Source organism: Xenopus laevis, chromosome 3L (genome assembly GCF_017654675.1).
Source record: "Xenopus laevis strain J_2021 chromosome 3L, Xenopus_laevis_v10.1, whole genome shotgun sequence".
Lineage (NCBI taxonomy): Eukaryota > Metazoa > Chordata > Amphibia > Anura > Pipidae > Xenopus > Xenopus laevis.
In genome coordinates this window covers 58,453,348-58,476,013 of record NC_054375.1, presented here as the reverse complement: position 1 = coordinate 58,476,013, position 22,666 = coordinate 58,453,348, and the positions used below count along the sequence as shown (strand labels likewise).

Genomic DNA, 22,666 nt, shown 5'->3' with positions numbered 1-22,666 from the left:
TGGGAAATGTCAAAATATCTAGCCCCATAGCAAATTTTAAAAATAGATATAAAAAAATCCATTTCTTGTTTTGAAAAACGGATTTCAATGCAGGATTCTGCTGTAGTAGCACTATTAACTGATACATTTTGTAAAAAACATGTTTTTCCACGACAGTATCCCTTTAACTTTGTCGTACAAATTGGTCAATATGGTTCACAATTTGCACCCCTTTGATAAATCTGGTACTAGTTATGGTGGTGGTGTTAATGTGCCAGTGCATGCTGCAGCACTAACTGCTTGGGCACGTAATTCACTAGACTTGTGCGAAAAATTCACAGAAGGCGAAACACAGAATTTCACTGCTAATCCATGTCTGGTGATAAATTTAGCTCATTACTAATAGTGAGTATAAATGTACATGAATATCACTTATAGGGGTTGTCCAACTTCCAAACACTTTTTTCCGTTCAGTTGTTTTCAGATTATTCCCCAGAAAAATAGTTTTTTAAATTACTTTTTTACTGTTTTTCCAAAATCTAAATTTAAAGTTGGATGTTCTTGTCTCTGGTGTTTGAGTCTGGCAGCTCAGTAATTCACGGGCAGACTCTAAACAATTTTGCAACATTTACTTGATACATTACTCAGCAGCATCTCTGGAGTATTAGCAACTATTGTATCAATTCTAACAGCTGCCTGTAATGAAACCCAGAGATTCTGCTCAGCAGGGACAAAGATAACAAATGTATAAACTAAATATATCAATTTAGAACAGTTTACAGGGTCGGCGACCCCCCCCCTCCCAGAGCTGCTTTAGAAGGTGAAAAATTACATTTTACACTTCAATAATAGGAAAACTGTGACACAGAAAATAATTGGAGTTATTTCTGGTGATCTATCTGAAAACAACTAGTTGTTTGAAGGTGAACAACCCCTTTAAAGCAATTATATAAAAAGTAATTTGAAAAAAAAATAACTAGACCACAAGTTTTGTTTATTTTAACATGTCCTTATTTTGCATGGAATAAGCTATTACATTATTGACAGGATACTTTATGAGAAACAATAATTACAGACAGTGTCCTTTTTATATAAATGTAGCACTGCTCTAGCTAAATAGTGAAAAAAATTATTTAATATGCAATATAATATCTGACTTACAATATGTGTTTTAAGTTTCAAAGTCATTTAACAATTTATTGATTCACAGAACATTTTCTGGAAGCTCCTGCAAAAATGCAAATAAATTACACACACATATCCATAAGACAGCACTGTTATTGTATACTTTTGGGAATACTCTCACATGTAATACTAGCATTTAAAGCATAATACAACAAGCAGGTGGTCAGATAATATTATAAGAATGTAGGGTTTATTAATTAGGGTCGTAGGAGCCAGTTCTGTAGAGTTGTAGGGTACAAAATTTGCATTCCTTAGAGCCCATACAATTGACACTTAAGCACTCATCTAAGAAGCAAGGACAAAATGCAAAATCCAGAATGGGAGGGTATATTTATCAAAGAGTGAAGTTAGAGATACTGCCTCTCTCCATTCATTTCTATGGGATTTTTAAAGGCATATTTATCAAATGGTGAACTTTCACTATCATCCTTTGATATATATGCCCATAGAAATGAATGGAGAGAGGTGGTATTTTACTCTGCGGACTGTGGAGATCTCTAACTTCACTCTTTGATAAATATACCCCCTAGAATGGAGAACAAAACTGTTCTTTGCTCTGCATACAGTACTGCCTGTATTCACCAGTACAGCATTCACATTCAAGTGGTGGCAATATATGAGCATGTTCTGGAACATCCCATAGCTTGCTTTGAAAATACCCTCATAAAATGAACAAAGCACAGCTCTAACAGGGGCAAAGGAGCTTGTACTCTAGTCTTAAAGCCTGCCCTGAGCAGATTTACAGTACTGACACCTCATGTACACTAGTAACCCTGCCTTATACACCTTTAGAAAAGGATCAGGCAGCACTGGACATCAGTTAAAATATATAATCTTTATTGTAGCAAAATAAAAACATGCAGCATGGAACTTTTGATGCTTTCCGGCTTTTCAACCCTTAAGCATAGGTGTTTGGAATGCAATGATTAGGGGGCAAATTGTCTTTTTAAATCACTTTGTCAGATTGACCAGAATAATGTATGTATTACTGTTCTCCCACAATCTAGATGTCATGTAGGGTATTTGCATTGTTTGAGTAATATGCTAAAATTATCTTTTACTTATTTTTATAGGGGACACTAACAAATGTGCCTGGTATCCCCTTGGTGAAATGGATTTTCGACTGCAGACATTGTAATGTCATTGGTTCTAAATAGCATTTCTTGCAATTAAGCTTTATTGGTTATATGTAATTTGAGAAGATATAACAATTTAACCACACTGGACACCAGTCATGTGTCCAGTTATTTTGGCATAATGTTTTCAGTGGACTTCAATGATTTTTGACTTTGCCCTTGTATCTTTAAATCTTTAATAGTGAGGGGTATATTTGTGGTGTTTCGCTTTGCAGAAAAATTCACTAAATGGTGAAAAATTTGTGAAGCACATTGAAGTCAATGGGCATCAAAATAATTTTGACGCGAGCAGCAATTTTTATACGCGCGACTATTTTGTCCAAATGCATTAAAGTCATTGGATTTGCAAATAAAAGCTTTTTTGTTTTTCTTTAAAGAGTGTGCAATCGTTTTTCTTTATTTTGAATAGACATTTGTTCTGCTGATTGGCTGCTGGGGGGGGTTGATGGACTCCAACTTGCAGTGCAGCAGTAAAGAGTGACTGACGTTTATCAGAGCACAAATCACATGGCTGCAGGCATCTGGTAAACCAAAAACATGTCTAGCCCCATATCAGGTTTAAAAATGAAATATAAATAAATATGTTTGCTCTTTTGAAAAATGGATTTCAATGCAGGATTCTGATTAACTGATGCATTTTGTCAAATAAAAAAAAACATGTTTTTCCATCACAGCATCCCTTTAACCTCTGGTTCTAAACCTTTAATTGACTATTTCCCACTTAGGGCTAAGAGGAGATTCTGTTTTATATAAATGGATGTACAGGTATGCCATCTGCACACATGAAGAGGAGGCAGTAAATATTTTGAAGCATTTACATAATATTTTGCTGCTGTTGAATGAGGGGCTCAGTTTGCTTTACAGTTTTTAATGCCTCCATTGCAAATGCACTCTATATATATTATATATACATATATTATATGTTATCCTGACTTTAATAACACCTATAGTAGGAATGCTGCATATCTAAGCATTGTAAAAAACACCATCTGGCATAGCATAGAGTCCTAGAATAAAAGGTTAGTATGACTGCTGTAACAAAGAGATGTGATTAAGTGTCATATGTAGCACGAAACACACAAAGCTTTTGGTGGATACCACTTTCATGGATAAAATACTTGATTTAATCAGTCTTTTGCTGAATTTCCTTCAGTGTCTACCCTCTGCATAAGTTCCCTCTACTACAAATGAATTATGGTTAGTCAGTTAGCAGTTGATATACATGTACACATTTTTAGAAAGTATACAGTATCTATCACTAGTAAGTGATATTTGTACATTTAAATAACAATTTTATTAGTTGCTACTGATCTTCCCTATATATGCCTGATTTAGCCTTTTCTGCCTTTAGCCTTTTCTGTTTCAAGAGTCAGTATGCCATTTAAAGCAGGTAATAAAGTAAAATTACACAACAAAACCTTCCCTACTACTAAACCTGACAACTTTTCTAAAGGATTCGCACATTTTCTTTTCAATTTTGTAAAGGGTTAAAATAACTATTATTTCTATAGTTCTACAGTTCTGTAATCGCTACCACGCATACATCTGTTATTAATGCTTGCATTTTCAGCCTCACCTAAGTCTTTATTGTTTACAGATTATGACTGAGTAATCCGTCTACTCAGTTTATTTGCTCCTTCAGAATGTTGAAATGAGTTACACAGCTTTACTCTAGACTAATAGCATTGTGATAATACTGTAGATGTCAAATTCTATTTGATATAAGATAACATGTTTATTTTATGTTTTATAAAAGAAGACAACGTTGGAATGTTCCTGTCTCAACAATAATCTTGTAATGAGCTATAAACAAACATTTTAATATTCTTTACTGAGGTGCATTATTCTTCTTTCAAAACATTTACTCGCCAATCTGTCAACAAGTTAAAGAACTCAGTAAGGAGTGCATTGTTCTATTTGAAGTAATTCTCCAACTTGTCACTAGCATGGAAACCTGGAATAATGGTTATTACAAAAGCAGACTGACAAGCAGTTAGAGGAAGAAGATAACATATAGTACATTCTTGACGGAATGCCATAAGAATGTCATTATATTACAAGTCACTGTAGATGTTCTTCATATACAGACATTACATTTGTTGTGTTAAGTAAATGATTTCCTCTTATGGTAATTTCTTTTTACCTGGCAATTTTCTGCAACACCGTTTGCCCTAATGTTTAATTGGATTTGAAAATGAGCATAGTAATGGATGATATTGGGGCTATGTAATAAAAGGGAATATTTTCCCCAGGCTAGTAACCTATAGCAAAAACAAGGAAGATGGTGCTTACTGGTCGCCTAAAAGAAACATCCTATTGTTACTTATTGGTTTCAGGACTAATAAGTAACGTTTACATTAAGGGGCAGATTTATTAAAGGCCGAATAGTAATTTTTGGTGTCAAAATTCACATATTCTAATTTTAATCCCCCAATTCGACTGTAAATTCGAATGTGAGATCTATCACACCTCAAACCTGGAAACAGTTCTAATTCGAAAATTCACCACCTAAAACCTGGCAAATTCATTTTCAAGTCAACGGCAGAGGTCCGTTTAAATATGTTAATTGACTTACTCAATTTTTTTCAGATGGAAAACTCAATTTGAATTAGATTAGAATGTTTGGGTTGGGGCCATTCAATCGTATATTAGAAGATTTTCTTAAATAACCTCCCATTTGAGTTGTGAGTAAATTCAAATTTATTAGAGTAAAAAAAAAATCATATAAATTTGAAATTCGATCTATGATAAATCTGCCCATAAATGTTCTATTTTTTTATGTTAGGAATTAATATAACACCAAATATACATCACTTGAGAAAGGATAGGGTAAACCCACATACCCAAAACATTGTGTTCTGCTTTTTTGTGTCTGTTATGAATAAATCTATGAACACTTACATTTCAGCAAAGTCAGAGTCCATTTATTCATTACACTTGTATGCTAGGGATTGGCGCTGGCAATATAGATGAGGGAATATTGTGGGTAACAAACATTTGTGCAGATTGCCATTATATAACAAAAACAAATGCAACATTTTCCCTCAGCTTATTGCCTGTTATTTATATAACACCAACATGTTTATGCAGTTCTTTACACAGATTGTGTATTAGTCATCAATTATTGACCCCATGAAGCGCACAGCCTAAGGTCCCTATCACATTCACACACACTATGGACAATTAATCAACCGTTATGTTTTTGCAATGTGTGAGAAAAGCAGAGTACTCAGAGGAAAACCATGCAGATATGAAGAGAATCTACTATACAGGTTGTTTGGAATAAAAAATGTATTCAAGTTCATAGAATAGCAGTTTGCACCTCATGTCGTGTTAAAAATCCAGTGCAAGATGCAGAGCAGGGCCCTTATACCTTATGCCTATTTTCTCCCCCAGCCCTGCCCTCATGAATACAGCAATGCCAAATGCAGACAGTGGGGGTCACTTATAAAGTTCGCGCAGCGCATATTTTTTGCAAATGGTTGTATTGCGCATGTTTTTTCCTGAACGCTAATATATTGCACTGCTCTGCCCGTCTTTCCGGTTTTTGCGAATTCGCATTATGAACAAATTTTCGCAAATGGCACGCAAATGAGACGGGAGTTTGCACGAGCGCACCCAATGTGCGAGGTTGTTGTGCGTGAAAATAGCGTTCATAGTAACTTAAATTCGCAGTTTGCAAAACTGTTTTGTGAATATTTTACCCGTCACCAAAGTTGTGGCGTAATTGAGTCGCAGAGTGTGTGCATAAATATTCGCAATTTGCGAATTGTGACATATTAAAAAGCTCCTATAGACATTCGCATTGTGAAAAAAAAAAAATCGCAATTCTGTTTGCACCCTCTTATTCAGCTTTATAAATATAGAGTGCAAGTGTTTGGTTATATATATATTTCTTTTTTTTTTACATATTATTTATTTAATTATAATTACAAAATTCATACCTGTTTTGCCACTGCCCTTGCCAGATCTTTACATGTTTCTGTTTTTCCTGTGCCTGCAGGTCCTTCTGGAGCTCCCCCAAGATTTAACTGTAGGGCCCCCATTAAAGTTCTGAATAAAAGAGAGTGAGATGGACACTATAGGGAGTCATTTACAAAGTGTTACCACAGGTGCACACATGCAAAGTTTGTCACAATCATTGCCTGAATATACACCATTCAAGTTACTTGCATTTAAAGCTGCTCTTAGAACTTCCACACTGAGAGTCCTTTTGTTCATCCTACTCCTTACATAGCACCTATTGATACTGATGAACTCTTGAGCTACCGCCAACCTAAAGCAGTAGCTTGGCAGTTCCTTCAGCATGTTGCATTGTTTATGGGTGATATGATAATTATGGAGAAGAGGGTGATATGATAGTTATGTATAAATATATAAGGGGATCATATAATAATCACTCTAATGCTTTATTTACTAGTAGGTCCTTCCAGTTGACATGAGCGCACCTATTCCCATTAGAAGAGAGAATGTCCGTCTAAATATTTGGAAGGTGTTTTTTGCCATAAGAGCTGTGACGTTGTGAAATAATTTCCCTGAATCAGTTGTGCTGGTTAATACATAAGATACATAAGAAGGAGGAGGAATTTGACAACTTTTTAGCAAGTGAGGGAATACAAGGTTATAGAAGATAGCTCAAAGTACAAGTTGGTCCTGGGATTGGTCAAACTACCATCTTGGAGTCAGGAAGGATTTTTTCCCCCTCTGCGACAAATTAGAGAGGCTTCAGATGTTTGTTCTTTTTTTTGCCTTCACCTTAACTAGCAATTAGGCAGGTCATATAAAGACATAATTGTTGAAACCGACCTAACTATGTTACTATGCCACTATGCATGTAATAGGTGCACTAGACTCGCACCAAAGAATTAAAACCTAATGCCTTTTTTTTTTTTTAAAGGTGTTTATTTATACACATTTAAAACATAACAAACAACATAAAGGTATACGTCAGGTAACATAGACAGCGATCAGAATACAGCGAGGTCACGCAGGACCCCCACAGTGCAATAAAGCAAGGAAAAACTCCACACGGTTAACAGCAGATCCCAACAAGAAACGAGCAGGCACGTAAATAACAACATTCCCAGTCGGATACACAGGACCAAAGCACACCTCCCTCCAGGCAAGACAGCACAATATAGGAGCACAAGATCAGAAAGCAGATGGCGTCCCTAACGAATTACATCATAAGGCCACTTCATCGTGTGCCTCAAGCCACGGTCCCCAAATCTTATCGAATTTTTGGGGGCAGTGCCTAGCAGAGTACGTTAGCTTTATGACTGGAAGCCGAGCATTGACCAGTTTTTGCCATTGCTTGATTGTCGGGGGCAGGGGGCTCATCCATTTGATAGCTATCTGTTTTTTAGCATAGAACAGTAGGGCGCGCAGAAGGCATCTGGTTTTAACAAGGGGGGCAAGGGCCTCAACCACGCCTAACAGACATACCTCTGGTGCCAGTACCCCAGGAAGCAGGACCACATCAGAGAGGTGAGAAACCACCCTTGCCCAGTAGCGGTTGATCATAGGGCAAGACCATACTAAGTGAAAAAAGTCAGCACCCAGATGCCCACATTTGGGACAGGCAGCATCCGGGCTCCTACCCATGGCCTTAAGCCTAAGTGGCGTAATGTAAGTACAGTGTATTATCCTAAATTGTATCATTTTATCTTTAGTAGAAATCAGAAAGCTGTAGAGCTCGCCAGTTGCCTCCTCCCACACATCATCCTCCATATTAGGAATAAGCGTGTCCCATTTAGTCCTGGCTTTAGCAAAGGGGCTACCCATGGAAGTCACTAATATTCGATATAGGCTAGACACTAGTTTCTGGGGGTTTGGATCCCACAATCTGTCCTCATGTGGCATCGTGGCCGTGGGAATAAGCAGGGAGCCAAACTGCGCAGTAACAGCATGGCGGAGTTGAAAGTACCTATGCCAAGCAATGTGCCGGCACCCCAAAGCAGTGGTGAGTTGGGTCTGGGTCAGGAGGGTATCCTCTGCCAATAAATCAGATAGATGCTTCACTCCTAGCTTGGGCCAATAGACAAAGTCTGGAAGTTGTCGCAGGTGCGAGAAATTAGAATTTCTCCACAAAGGAGCTCGGGGGGAGGGCAAAGGGGTTGGCCGTGCCAGCATCCTATGGGCAAGCACCCAAGCCCGTTGTGGGCAGTTCAGTGTGGGAGGAAGTCCTGGCGTGTCCTTGACTCTCCTATATGGAGCATTACGAATAGCTTCAAACGAACCTGCCAGGGTGGCATGCAATGCGGTCAATGGGTTCTCAAGGTCAGGGTTGAACCAGTTGTGGATGAAGGACAGCTGGCTCGCAAAGTAGTAGAGTCTGAGGTGGGGGAGGGCCAAGCCTCCTTTGTCTACTGGGGCCAGGAGAGTCACCTTATTAACCCTGGGAGGTTTATGTGCCCAGATAAAGGAGAAAAGAACTGCGTCAATTTGCCGAAATACCTGCTGGGGGACCCAAACCGGGGCATTGTGTAGGAAATAAAGGAATTTCGGCAAATATATCATTTTGAAAAGATTCACCCTACCCCACACTGTTAATGGGAGATTTATCCATTGAGCAGCTACACTTTTAAATTTGGTCAGCACCGGGTCAATGTTCTTGGCCACATAGTCTAGAGTAGATTTGGAGACCTGAACTCCCAAATACCTGAACTGGGAAACCCAACACAGACCTTGAATGTCGCCCTCCCTCTGATCAGCTTCTAAAGTAAAGAGGATGGATTTGCTCTTATTTATAACTAGGCCACTATAGGTACCAAATCGATCTGCCAAGTCAAGAGCGTGCCTAAGAGAGTCCTGTGGGTCGGCCAGGAATAGGAGGAGATCGTCCGCATACAATGCAATCTTTTCTTCCAACCTCCCACACTGCAAGCCCACGATCTGCTCCGACTGCCGAATCATTAACGCATAAGGCTCTATCGCCAATGCGAATAACAGGGGGGAAAGCGGGCAGCCTTGCCTAGTCCCTCGAAATAGGGAGAATGTCCTGGAAAGCGTATTATTGACCCGGACCTGTGCGACTGGAGCACGATAGAGTAGTTGGAGCCATCCTATAAAGTTCTGCCCTATACCAAAGCCCTCCAACACCTTCCAGAGATACGGCCATTCAACCGAATCAAATGCTTTTGTGGCATCAAGTGCCGCCACGAGCCTAGAGCCCTGATTTACATGAGAGGTTTGTAGGTGGGAGAATAGCCTGCGTAGGTTCATAGAGGTACTCTTATTTGGCATAAAACCGGTTTGATCCGGGTGTACAATTGAGGTTATGACTTTATTGAGGCGCCTAGATAATATCTTTGCAAGTATTTTTACATCGGTATTTATTAGAGAAATAGGACGGTACGAGTCGCACAGGTCCGGGTCTTTCCCCTCCTTCAATATAAGAACTATCAGAGCTGAATAGAAGGAATGAGGTAGGGAACCAGCTGCGGGCGCTCCCAACAGCGTGGCATGCAGGTGAGGGGCTAGTTGGTCTCTGAGTAGGCGGTACCAAGCGACTGGTAGGCCATCCAAGCCTGGGGTTTTCCCAGAGGGGAGACTACCAATGGCCTCTGTAACCTCCTCAAGGGTAATTGGCCCGTCTAAATAGAGAGCTTCCTCCCTGGTTAGTCTTGGAAAGGGGATGCGGTGCAGGAATTGTTGTAATTCAAGGTCTGAGTATTGCACCTGTGAGGAGTATAGTCCCTCAAAGTAATCAGAGAAAGTGTTGGCTATGTCAGTCGGGTCCGTAACATATGTACCTGCCGGGGTCTTAATTCTGGGGATAAGCGTAGTCAACTGAGCTGCTTTGGCTAGGTACGCAAGAGTCCTACCATTCCTGTCCCCTTGATCAAAGATTCTCTGCGCTGCATAGAGTAATTTTTTCCTGGTCACCGCTACCTGCGCTAGTTCTAGTTCCCTCTGTGCTACAACCAGCGAACGGTGAGTAACATCATCATTTGACTCACAATAAACTTTCTCAGCCGTTTGGACCTTGCCTTCAGCCTCGACTATAGTTCGCTTGGCTAGAGTGCGCACTCTGGAGATAGCTGAAATAAGCGTGTCTCTGGCGGAGGCCTTAGACGCCTCCCATACTATGTTCGGGGTGCTGGTACCTGCGTTCATTTCCCAATAAAGACCATATTCCAAACTACTGGCTTCCGCCACTTCTACATTATCAAGCCACATAGGAGAAAGCCTCCAGGTGGAGTGTCTTTGCTTGGGGGCGAAATGAAGTTCTAACAGGAGGGGGGGGTGATCAGAAAGGCCCCTGGGAAGAAAATCAATGTTACGGATCCCTTGAAGGAAATCCGGGGAGGCAATAGCCATATCAATCCGGGACAGGGAATGAGCCCCGGCCGAATGACAGGAGAACTGTCTATCATGAGGATGTGCGTGCCTCCATGCATCCACTAGCCCTAAGGCTTCTACCCACTGTGCCAGGGGCCCAGTTCTTTGAACCGTGTAAGGAAACCTATCCAGCTGCGGGTCTAATACTGTGTTGAAATCCCCAATGAAGCAAACCGGACAAGGGAGGTATGTGGAGGCCTTAGCGAAGATCAGGTCCAGCAATTCTTTATCAAAGGGGGGTGGGACATACAAGTTGACTATTAGCAGATCCTGGTTATCTATCCTACAATGGAGGACTATATAGCGCCCGTAGTGGTCAGTAGATAAGTCGAGGTGTTCGAAGCGTAAACTCTTACGGATCAAAATAGACACACCCCTCGAATGGGTGGAATAAGAGGAGTGATATGTGTGCCCAACCCATCTTTTCCTGAGGGACAGGAGCTTTTGGCCAACTAGATGGGTCTCCTGCAAAAGGAGAAGATCTGGTTTGTATCTGTTGACATAATCAAAGACCAAAGCCCGTTTGAATTTAGAGTTTAAGCCTCGAACATTCCACGAAAGCAGTTTCACGTTACCCCCCTCCATTTTGTGTGATGACCAGTGATGCGCCGTTGAGAAAGTAAAGGCCCTCTGGCCCGTGTATACCATGTTACCATGGAGCGCCCCTGAGTTACCTGCCCATGTACCTTGAATGACAAAACTATGTTACAAACCCAACACAACCCCAAAATGGTTGTTACCCCGTCCCACCCTGCACATCCAGACAACATAGATGGCCTAAACCCAAAACAAGTATAACAGGAGAAGTGACAAAGTTATGCGATGAGTATACTCACAGTCCACATGAAAACCCTCTGAACTCGCACCTTAATAGGCAGAATAACCCCTGAAAACAAAATGCAACCTTGGACAGTAGGCAACTCGTGCCCTGTGGCAGTAAAAGTGAGAATGACAGTCATAAGTAGAGATCCCAGAAGAAAAAGTCTCGACCACCAGTCATTACTGCAGCATAATGACCCTGCTCTCCGGCCATCGAGCCCTGGGCTGTAGCTGCAACCATGTCCCGCCCTGAAGTGGAAGCTGGTTCCGCCGTAGAGAGTTCTTGCTCCCGTGACAAATGCAGCGGTGATGCAGATAAAGTAGAGGAGCAACTACCTCCAGCCAGAACGGGGCTCAGACACTATAGTAGATAATTGTGGGAGCAAACATTCCAGCAGATGCCCACGCCCAGGTGGTAGAGCCATGTGACAGCAGGGGGGCAAAGGGAGGCAAGGGTGCAGAATCTGTAGCCCCTGCAGCAAAGTTGCAGCACTAGATCACAAGTTCCGTCCCATCATTGCCGGCCACAGTCTTGGTTCAATGGCGCCGCTTAGGGAGGAAAGAGGCCCAGGACAGACCTCCACATGGGAAGCCAGAGAAGTAATATGGCCCGCCACGAAGGCACAAACAAGGACCGGGGCAGGGTATAGGAGCAGGCCGAGAAGGGACTTCAACAAAGGTTCCAACCAGAAAAGGCACAGTATAGGCGACCAATTATCCAACATATTCACGAACAGGTCGGCAGATTATTCCTGACGGCGCGGGCTGTTATGCGGGCCCACCTGCCGCCCACGCGTGTTGATCCAGTGGTCCGCATCTTGTGGCGACTGAAAAAAGTGGGTCACACCACCATCCACCACCCTTAGCTTCGCGGGATAAAGCATTGAATAGGGCATGCCCACATCCCTGAGCCGCTTCTTGACTCCAAGATAGGAGGCCCTCAGCTTCTGCACTGCTGGCGAGTAGTCGGGGTACAGAGAGATGGAGCCGCCCTCCCAAGAAATCGGGCCTTTCTTCCGCGCCATGGTTAAGGCAGTGTCTCTATCGCGGTAATTAAGAAACCGCATGATGAAGGGCCGGGGGTTCGAGCCGGGCGGCAAAGGCCGCGTTGGAATACGGTGGGCGCGCTCAATCACCAGAAAGGCCGAGAATGCCTCTGCCCCTAACACATCCTTCAGCCAGCGTTCCGCAAAGGCCTCCGGGGCGGCCCCTTCGGCCCTTTCAGGAAGCCCCAAGATTCTCACGTTGTTGAGGCGGTGGCGGTTTTCCAAATCTTCCGCCCTGCTGTTCAGCGCCTGCACCTGGTGTCGCAACGAGGCTATCTCGTCAGGCATCGGACGGATCGCGTCCTCTATATCAGACACCCTGCGCTCCGCCTCCGTGGTACGCTCCCGCAGGGTTTGGAGATCCTGTCGGAGCAAAGATAAATCCACCTTTATCGTCTCCAGCTGCGCCGTAGTGGAAGCATGCGTACCTCTGATAGCCGCCAGTAGTTCTGCGTTAGACGGCTCAGGAGCAGAGGCCGCCGGCGCCTCGTGGTCCGACGCTGGAGATGGCGGCTCCCCTTCCGGGGCCTGATCTGGGCCATGGGAAGGCTGCAAGTAGCGGTCGAGCCGGTTTTCCGACTTGGATCTGGTCCCAGATTTCCCCATTTGGCTGCCAACAGCTGTCCACACCTTGTGTCGGTATCAGTTGGAGAGGTTAACTGCTATAATCGCCAGAATGCTAAGCTGATGTGCGGAGCTCTTGGTGGACAAATCCGCTCAAGTCGCCATCTTGGTCACGCCTCTCCCTAATGCCTTTTTAACGCCACAAGTCAGAAGTGATGCCATCCCATTTATCTGATAGAGTTTAGACTAATTTCCTGAGTGTCTGCAAATCTTAAACTAATGAAGTCTAGATTGGTTTCCCCAAAATTTCCAGCTTTGGTTTGAGATTATTTTGCAGCAAACATGTATATTACAAGTAGATCCAGGGATTGGTCAGACTTGCATCTGGTGCACAGTAAAAATTCAGCAAAGCAAAACCTAAAATATCCAAATTCAGTTGGAAATAGTACTTATCTAGTACACAGTCTAGATTTTATAGAGATGGAGCACACAAAAGCATTTGTTGCGCACAATTTGCATTGAAAATCTTTTGATCCATAGGGGAAATTGGTGTGGGTGAGTATGCTATATATCAATTTAGCATTTATTTATTGTACATAGTTCTTTTTGCTTATATAAAAACAAGGTTCGCTTTACACGGTTAAAGCCTTTCATGACCTAGTCTTCTGTCTTCCATTTTATCTACCTTAATAATTCTCCACATCTATTTTTTAAACTGTTTAATGTTTTATATTCTGATGACAGGAAAACATTTGATTCCTTCCAACGCAAAGGTCACTGCTCACCCTGTTAAAGAAGAAGTGTTGAATAAATGGCTTTTCGACCATAAAAGACAGGTGGTATTTGATTCACTCTTGTTTTGTAATTTTGAAGCTGCTTTAAATGTATTAACTCTGCCAGAAACAACAAATCACAAACAAACTTGCTGTCTTCATGTACGTGGATACATTAATTGTTGTCTGGAAATGGCAGGATGACATTATTTTAGCTAGATGCCAAAATACTTTTCTCGAAATGGTATCTGGCAGCAGGGAATTTTTTAAAGTTCCTAGGGTGGATCATTAAACTCTTTTTACCACTTAAATGTGTCTTTGAGAACACTGGCAGCAGTTATGCATAAAGTTTGTGGTTGCTGTAAAACTTCCAAACTATAAAGGTTTATTATTGGTATATAAATGTTTTTCCGTTTGTTAAAAATACACAATAGACAATAGAATATACATATGTTTATAGAAAATGCATGACTACATATATATATATATATATATCTATATCTATATATATATATCTATATATATCTATATATATATATATATATATATATATATATATTTCAGATGGATAATGGAAATTTACCTATTATTCTATGATTGGTCTTAGAGACTTGAATTCTTTTAAAGCTTTGAAAATAAGGAAACTTGTATAGTGATTAGTGATTTCCTAAATTTCCTACTGTGAAACACGAACAATATACATAAAGTTGAGTGCATTGTGCATATACTGTATTGTAAACAATACGTACTAAAGTTCAACGAGCCATGATTGGTCAACTACTTTAAATCAACATTTGAAGTTGCAATAGGGGCAGATTTATCAAGGGTCGAAGTGAATTCGAGGGAATTCTAAAAGTAAAAAAATTCAAAATTCAAAGTAATTTTTTTGGATACTTCAACCATCGAATAGGATACTACGACTTCGAATTTACTTTGAATTTGATTCGAAGTAAAATAGTCTGAATATTCGATAATCAAAGTACTGTCTCTTTAGAAAAACTTCAACTTCAATAGTTCGCCAAATTAAACCTGCCGAAGTGCTATGTTAGCCTTAACACATTGAAGTAAAATCGTTCGATCGTAAGCTAAAATCGTTTGAATCGTTCGATCGAAAGATTTTTCTTTGATCGTTCGATGGCCAAATTCGGTGAAAAATCCTTCAACTTCGATATTCGAAGTCAAAGTATTTCAATCCGAGGGTCGAATTTCGAAGTATTTATCACTTCTAAATTCGACCCTTGATAAATCTGCCCCTAAGGGTGATGTTTTCAAAATCTTTATATGAGGTGAATGATAATAATAACATGTAGAAAATAATTTTTAATTTTGTGTACTTGTCATTATATTTCATACATGTAATTGTATCATTATAGCTGTGCCTTGTCTATCTCCTGAATATGTAGTATGACATAAAATATCATCATTTAGGGTTGCTTGATCTGAGTAAGGTTCACTACATTGGACAGAATATTTGTACCTGAAGCACCGATCTGTAAGAGGTGTGAGGACAAGTCTTCCACAGTTGCCTAAGTATTCATAACCATAGGGAACATTTGTGGTAACCATTCGTACAATGACATTTTTGTCCTCCCAGTAATATCTCAGTTGTGCAATCCAGCTGAAATCGGAGGTGCTGGTAACGTCACGTGTATTCAGGCTGCATACCACATCTCGAGCTAAAACAGAAAAATATATTTATAAGAGCATTACTTACTTTAATATCTAGTTATCTAGTATTTGTTAAAATGATACATGCAAACACAGCAAAAAGCTAATTGTGATTGAGGCAGTGACATTTCATTTAAACACACATTTTATTGTGTATTAAGGTTATTAGTCTTGACATTGCAATGAAGAGTTTATTTTCTGAGCAAATAATACATTGCATCCATGATGTAAAGTAGGGAAACTTGTAATACAAAAGAGGCAACATTTATAATAAATATGACAGTTTTACTTGGTTCAACTATAATTTCAGGATTACCAGCAGCAGCCTTTCTGCTTTTAATATACAGGTATGGGACCTGTTATCCAGAAAGCTTGAGACCTGAGGTTTTTTGGATAAGGGATCTTTTTGTAATTTGGATCTTCATACCTTAAGTCTACTAGAAAATCATGAAAACATTAAATAAACCCAACAGGCTTCTAATAATGATCTCTTAATTGGGATCAAGGACAAGGTACTGTTTTATTATTACAGAGAAAAACAAAATCATTTTAAAAAATTTGGATTCTCTGAATATATGCAGTCTGCGGAAGACGGTCTTTTAATTCGGAGCTTTCTGCATAATGGGTTTCCGAATAACAGATCCCATATCTGTATTTACATGGAGTTTCATGAATGCACACTTTGAGCTAACACATTGCTCTTGCTGGAGTACATGTTCATGACAAAACTTTCTTTTGCAAACTAATAATGCATCCAATTTGATGAATAGATCACTAGATTATTTTTCTGTATCATGTGTATTAAATTATTACAACATGGCCACTCCAAGCTATACTACATAAAATATACTGTTAAATCTTGATACTTTGAGATTTTTTGACAATCAGAGAAGATAATATATTCTCTGATGAATTAAGATAACCACCCTCACATAACCATTAGTAGTCTGGAAAAACAGATAGATACAGATAGATGCATTCTTGCCGTGTAGCTCCATTATTAATTAGCTTTATTGATCTGTCTAATGAGTTTATGTAATAATAGATGCAACGTTTGCTACAGGTTTGGTTACCTAGACTATAGTAACTAACCTGAAGGTAGTATTTACTAGCCACCTATGTAAAAGCAAAAATTGTAATGGCTGCAATTGGTTACTGCACCTGGGAAAGTTTTGTGTATTTTATCTATGTTTCCCAAGTATGCCATTTAAGAATTTTAGATTTAGCATTGTGTTCACATACACTGGTGTCAAGATGTAAAGAAGTATGTTTTACAAACGAAAAAAAAAAAATACTCATAGCTTCAAAAGCAGTACAGCCTATAGATATTTATAGTGTGCATATATATATAGTGGGTTTTTGTGTTGGAGGGGTGGAATACATCAGGGAATTGGGGAGGCTGATCAAAAATCATATTTTTATTATTTGTAAAAACTAAAAAAATCTTAATGTGTGCTTATTTATTAAAATACTAAAAATACTAGAATATCAAAAATATGTGAAATAACTCAAATCACATTCTACCCATTCTTTTCAATGAATTTCCATCAAAATTTGGTTTTCAAAATGAAAAATAGCTTGAATTTTGCTAATTCAATGTAAAAACCTAAATTTGAATGTTGATTAATGACCCTTTAGGGGCTAGTTTAAGAATGCTTGAGATTTCAGGCTCGAGCATTCGGTACTAAAAATACCAGAGTTCCCTAACTCTTGCGTGGTTTCTTGTTTCGAATAACTTGCCATTTACATGTTAGTGTGTGAGCCATTTTTTTTGTAAAGGACTCTTTGAACCTGGACAGTAACTTTTTTTTACAGCCTGTTCTTCTCATATATAAAAAATCCCCCTGGTGCAGAAGCATTTCTGTACTAGATGGCTGGAGCTGTGGTGGCAGTTGGCATGTGTATTTCAGAATTGAATGGGTGGCTCTGTCACATGGGATCAGCTTACAAAAAATATAGGCTATCCTTAAAGAATTATTTGATGTGAAACAAATACATCAAATTCTCTTTCTTTAAAATAACTTGCATATAATGCCATTGCAACACTGCAAAATATATTAGCTTTTTTACCTGCTATAATTTTTCTTTTTTTGTTATAATTCATTGTTAGCTGCGTCCTGTAAATCTTTTAAGCACAACTCTGAGAAGACTCATGACTAGAAACCTATTCACAAAATAGACCCAGCTTTCTTAGGATTTCTGGAGTTAAGTTATTAAGTCTGGATAGTGTAAGTTCTAAAAATATAAAAATCAAAGAACTCAAGTCCACATCTGATGTTCTGCTAAGGTATCAGTTTACTGTGTCTGTATTCTGTGATATTTAATTGAAATCAGGTTGATTAATGAGGTGCTTAATTTTTATAGCCAGACTTAAAATGAAAAGCAATCTGCTTTATCTTGAAAAAAAATCTATTTCAAAGGAGCTTGATGCTCATTAATAATAATCATTTGCAAGACATGGAAGAAGGGTAAACTGCACATGGTTAAAAATGAATTGTAAAAAAAATACTTGAAAAAAACAAACAGACACCACATTTAAAGGAGAATTCACCCCCTTAAAAAGCATCACAAGAAAACAGGATAAACACATCATAAGGAAGATCACAACTGATCAATAATTAATATTTTTCATTAGTCCCAATGAATGCAGTGCCACATTGCTCTCCTGTATGGATAGATAGATTTTGAAATATACAGTAGCTGGACCTTTTTAACTTAAAAGGTAAATAAATTATATATTTTTATATTTTCCTTTTTAATTTACAGCATGCACTTTTCAGTTGAAAACACTTCTCCCTATACATGATGCTGGTCGCATTCATTATTTTATTTTTTTTTAAATATTCTTTATTTTTCAGTGCAAAAAGCAATTCACAAAGAGACGACCAACATGAAGTGGGTGGGTGGATGAAACCACTAAGATAGAATGAAATATCATACAACTCTCACAATATTCAGACATCAACTGTGCGAATAATACAATATTGCCAAGTAGTATAGATATAAAAGCAGTCAGAGAAATGTGTAACAAAATAGAGATCATCTATACATCCCATAACATTCACTTCAGTAGTCAAAAAAAAAAAAAAAATGCAGAAGTATTGAGAACAGTAACTTGTCGTGGAAAAGCTTTTTGCCCTAGTATTGCAAATAATTAACAGGGGAAAAGAAAGCTAATAAGTCAGAGAGGAGAAAAAAGAATGAGAGCATTATTTTATTTTAAAAGAAACAGTTGTAATCATAAATTAAGGTTACTTAGGGTCAGAAATGCACCAAATCCAGCATTTGATTCGGGATTTGGCGGTATCCAATGTAATCAATAATTTTCCCAACCGATCCTCCAAAAGACTTGTAGTCAGGCTGTAGCCAACCCTTTTTCAGCAAGATTTGGATTAGGGCTATTTTTCACCCAATGATAAATACGCTTCAAAACATTTAACAGCACGAAATAGAAAGCAAGTGAGTTTTTCTGTGGTGAGCTCTAATCTCACATTTTGATAACTCTGCCTTAAGGGAAGATTGTAATAAAAGTTGTTAATGGAAAAATATTTACAATATTAAAATGTATTTGTGATAAACTTTCCCTGATGGTCCAGTGGTGCGGCGGGGACGCCCACCGCGCCATCTGCAGGGACACCTGTCACGCTGATCTGTATCAAGCGCCATCTTGGTTCCCTAAGGGCATGGGTGCGCGCCTCCTCGCTATTTAAAGATGCAGACACGCTGGCGTGATGACGCCAGTGCGCAATGGAGCCAAATTTGAAAACTATAAAAGGCTTATTAAAGCCACAGGACCTTGCCCGTGATAGGATCTTGTTCCTGGTGCTATGTGAGCTTTTGTATTTAGTATTCTGATTCTGGTTATCGACTATCCTGACCTCTATATTTGACCCTTGCCTGAATATCGACTACACCTTCTGCTGAACTCTCCTGTCTGATTGATTACCCGGTTTTGACCCTAGCCTGCCTGATTGCAATTTACTTCTCCCTGCCTCGTCCCGGCCTGTTCTGGCGACGAATCTGGTTTCCTGAAAAGACTCTCGCTAACAGTCGTGCCCCTCTGTCTATCCAGAACCTCTAGCCTTGCACCTCTCGTTTAAGTCCTGGTGGCATCCAAGTAGCTGAGGGCTCCCCCCGAGGCCAAAGGTGGTCACACTACAGATGAGCACGAGTTGAGACCAGGGTGCTTGGCATTTGTTCTGGTGTTGGGTGCCGACCATGACAGTATTCCATTGTGCAAAATATTTTTTCTTTTCAGATAAAGGAAAAAACATAGGTTTTGTAAATCCCAAAATTGTTTATCAACCACACCCACCAGTGAAAGAAGGATTGAAAATGTTATGTTTTGCACCAGTGCTCAGTGCATATAATAAAAATCTGACTAACAAACTTATTTGTGCAAAGTGTGTTATACGCAATTTAAAATCACAAGTTGCTAACATTGCATTTTTTTTTCATTTTAGTTTATTCTTATTTAAACAAACTTGTTCCCCATTATGATTTTTAGTAAATTCACCTAAAGCTTATTCGTTACGCGTGTTTGTTTCAATGAGAGATGGACATGAGCTCATTGTACCTGAAATAATAAATTGTGCAAGCACCAAAAACTAAACATACTGTATTATTATGGTATCAAACTTTACAGTATATACTAAGGGAGTATAAAGCAGGATCTTATTTAAACCTTGGAACACCAGTATTTTAAAGATTGGAATTCTACTTAATATTACAAAATACTACATCATAATGCCATTCTTGGTATAATTTTGTTTGGTACATCTAGGGGGGCTATTTACTAAAACTCAAATTTATCTCATATTTGTATTAAACCACGCTTGAACAAACTCCCACCCATGATTTACCTTATTTATCAATCAAAAACTTTAAAAAGTTGGGTTGGGAAAAAACTAGATAAAATCTAGCAAAAACCTGAATCATATAAATTTTTCGAATTTGACACCACTTTTTTTGGATTTTGCTGAAAACCCCTAATTTTTCAGATTATCGGATGAAACCCAGCACAGATCATGATATCTTAAAATTGTAAAAGGGTCGTCTCCTATTGACTTGTACATGACCCTGACAGGTTTGAGATAGCAGATTTTCAGATTCTGACTTTTCGCAGCTTCAGGGGATAATAAATCTAGAAATATTTGAGTTTTTTTCTCCTCTAAAAATTTTCTCCAAAAAACCTCAAAAATGGAAAAAAAAAAAATCGAGTTTAGTAAATAACCACCCTAAAGTATTAAAGAATACTGTAGAACAAAGATATACTTTACTGATAATGCATTGCAAATTAAAGCAACCTGCTATTAAATCACAAATTTCTTATAGGAAATGCAAACATCCATGTAGTAAAGTGCTCGAATCTCACAAGACAACAGAAGGCAATACAAACAAACTCTACACATATTCAAGTAAATACACACATACCATATTCCTTACTATAAATATACTTGGCTAATAAATCTCTGCTTTCAACAGAAAGTTAAAATTGTGTACAAAAAAGTTATAAATGTCTAGAGGCAGGCTTAACTTTTGTGCTAACAAATTAAATGGATTTTCAATCCACAATCTTCTTTCTTATTCATTGAAAAAGAGAGCAATTTCGCTAGCACTGCTGTTGCCATTTGATATAAACACCATTGCAGCAGCTCATAGATTCTTCTTTTAACCTTTGGTGAACCTTCATTGTATAAATGCCACTTGTATTGCTTTCTATATACGCTGAAAGGCCAGTGATCTTTGAAACAGCTGAAAATGGTTCAACACCAAAAGCTTTATGTGGGAATCCTTCAACACATGCTTGAAGAATTAGTACAATTTGACGTAAAGCTTTATCATTTAAACTCTCCGTTGGAAGAGTCATATGTGTAGTTCATGGTACAAAGCATTGGTCCATAGCATATTACATGGTCAGCACTGTGTAACATATTGACAGTTTGTTAAAAAAATAAAATGACTGAAAATAAAAAAAGAATTATCTGAAAAACAAAGGGCCTTAAAATTTCAAGTTAGCGAGGGGCCCCCCCCCCTCGCTAACTTGAAATTTTAAGGCCCTTTGTTTTTCAGATAATTCTTTTTTTATTTTCAGTCATTTTATGAGCAAGGGTGGAAAATGCTAGCAAAATGCAGACAATTTTTCTTTTCTTTTTTCCTCAAGCAGTACCTTATTTAAGAAAAAAAGCTAAATCATATACTCTTGTGCATTTTTCACTGAAATGAAACTTCATATTGTTCCATTCATTTTTAATGAGGGTAAACACCTAGATTGTTTTAATAAAGTGGGAAAATAAAGACATTAATGAAGAGACTATTACCACTGACTTCTTTTTTTTGTTCACTTAGTTTTTTCTGGCAACTTTTTTTTTTCTTTAATACATTTTGACTATTCAATGGTTTAGAAAATATTTTTGCATTTTTTATGTCCATAGTTTTTCTCCACATTCTCCACAGAAAGACTGCCATTTTGATTTTTGATCAGCCCCTTGGATACTTTGATAAAGGTCCTCTGACTGTATAATGTAACTGAAGGAAGTGGTCATATATATCACTGTGCTTTCATTAAAAATGTTACGAGGGACGTGTGGCCTCTTAAAATTTCTACATGCACTTTTTATAACATTAGAAGCACTAGATAAAAATAGTGACTGTAATTACTTAGCAGCTGTTTAACTACAGTCTATAAATGATACACATTTTAAACCCTTGATATACAAAGCTGTAAACAAATAACTGTTTCCAATACCCATAGCTGATGCTAGTAACATAGCTAGCAACATGGACCAGAACCACTGGTTGAGCTTACTTATAGTATTTCCTATAGTATTTATAAGTATAAATAAGTATTGCATTAGGGACTGTAATTTTCACCTTTAGATCAGTTAAGTGCCCTTTTATTGAAACATAATGAAAATGCCTGAAGATTCTATTTTTTTCTTAAAAATTTGCATGCTTACATTTAGTCAATAAACTATATCATGTTACCACAAAAACATTTTCTTTTTATGAAAAATGTAATAAAAACAGTGTTTACCCAGTGAACTTCAATCATCATGCTCTGGTCCAGCCAACAGCTTGAGTTTCTGATTATGTAACAGTAATAACAAAGTAAATAGAGTAGAACATAACCCAGCAGAGTACATCTCTTCTG

The 22,666-nt window shown here is 38.6% G+C and overlaps 1 protein-coding gene across 4 annotated transcripts in view; it reads right to left on the bottom strand.

The window, feature by feature from the left end:
• The window catches only part of LOC108711038 (dynein heavy chain 3, axonemal), a 555,753-nt gene that overhangs the window by 277,753 nt on the left and 255,334 nt on the right, over positions 1-22,666 (bottom strand). For all 4 annotated transcript variants that reach the window (XM_018252361.2, XM_041586281.1, XM_041586280.1 and 1 more), the window contains exons 27-28: positions 15,323-15,521; positions 6,245-6,353 (exon numbers count right to left, since the gene is read on the bottom strand). In XM_018252361.2, coding sequence (XP_018107850.1) covers positions 6,245-6,353; positions 15,323-15,521 — 308 coding nt within the window. The remainder of the gene's footprint in view (positions 1-6,244; positions 6,354-15,322; positions 15,522-22,666) is intronic.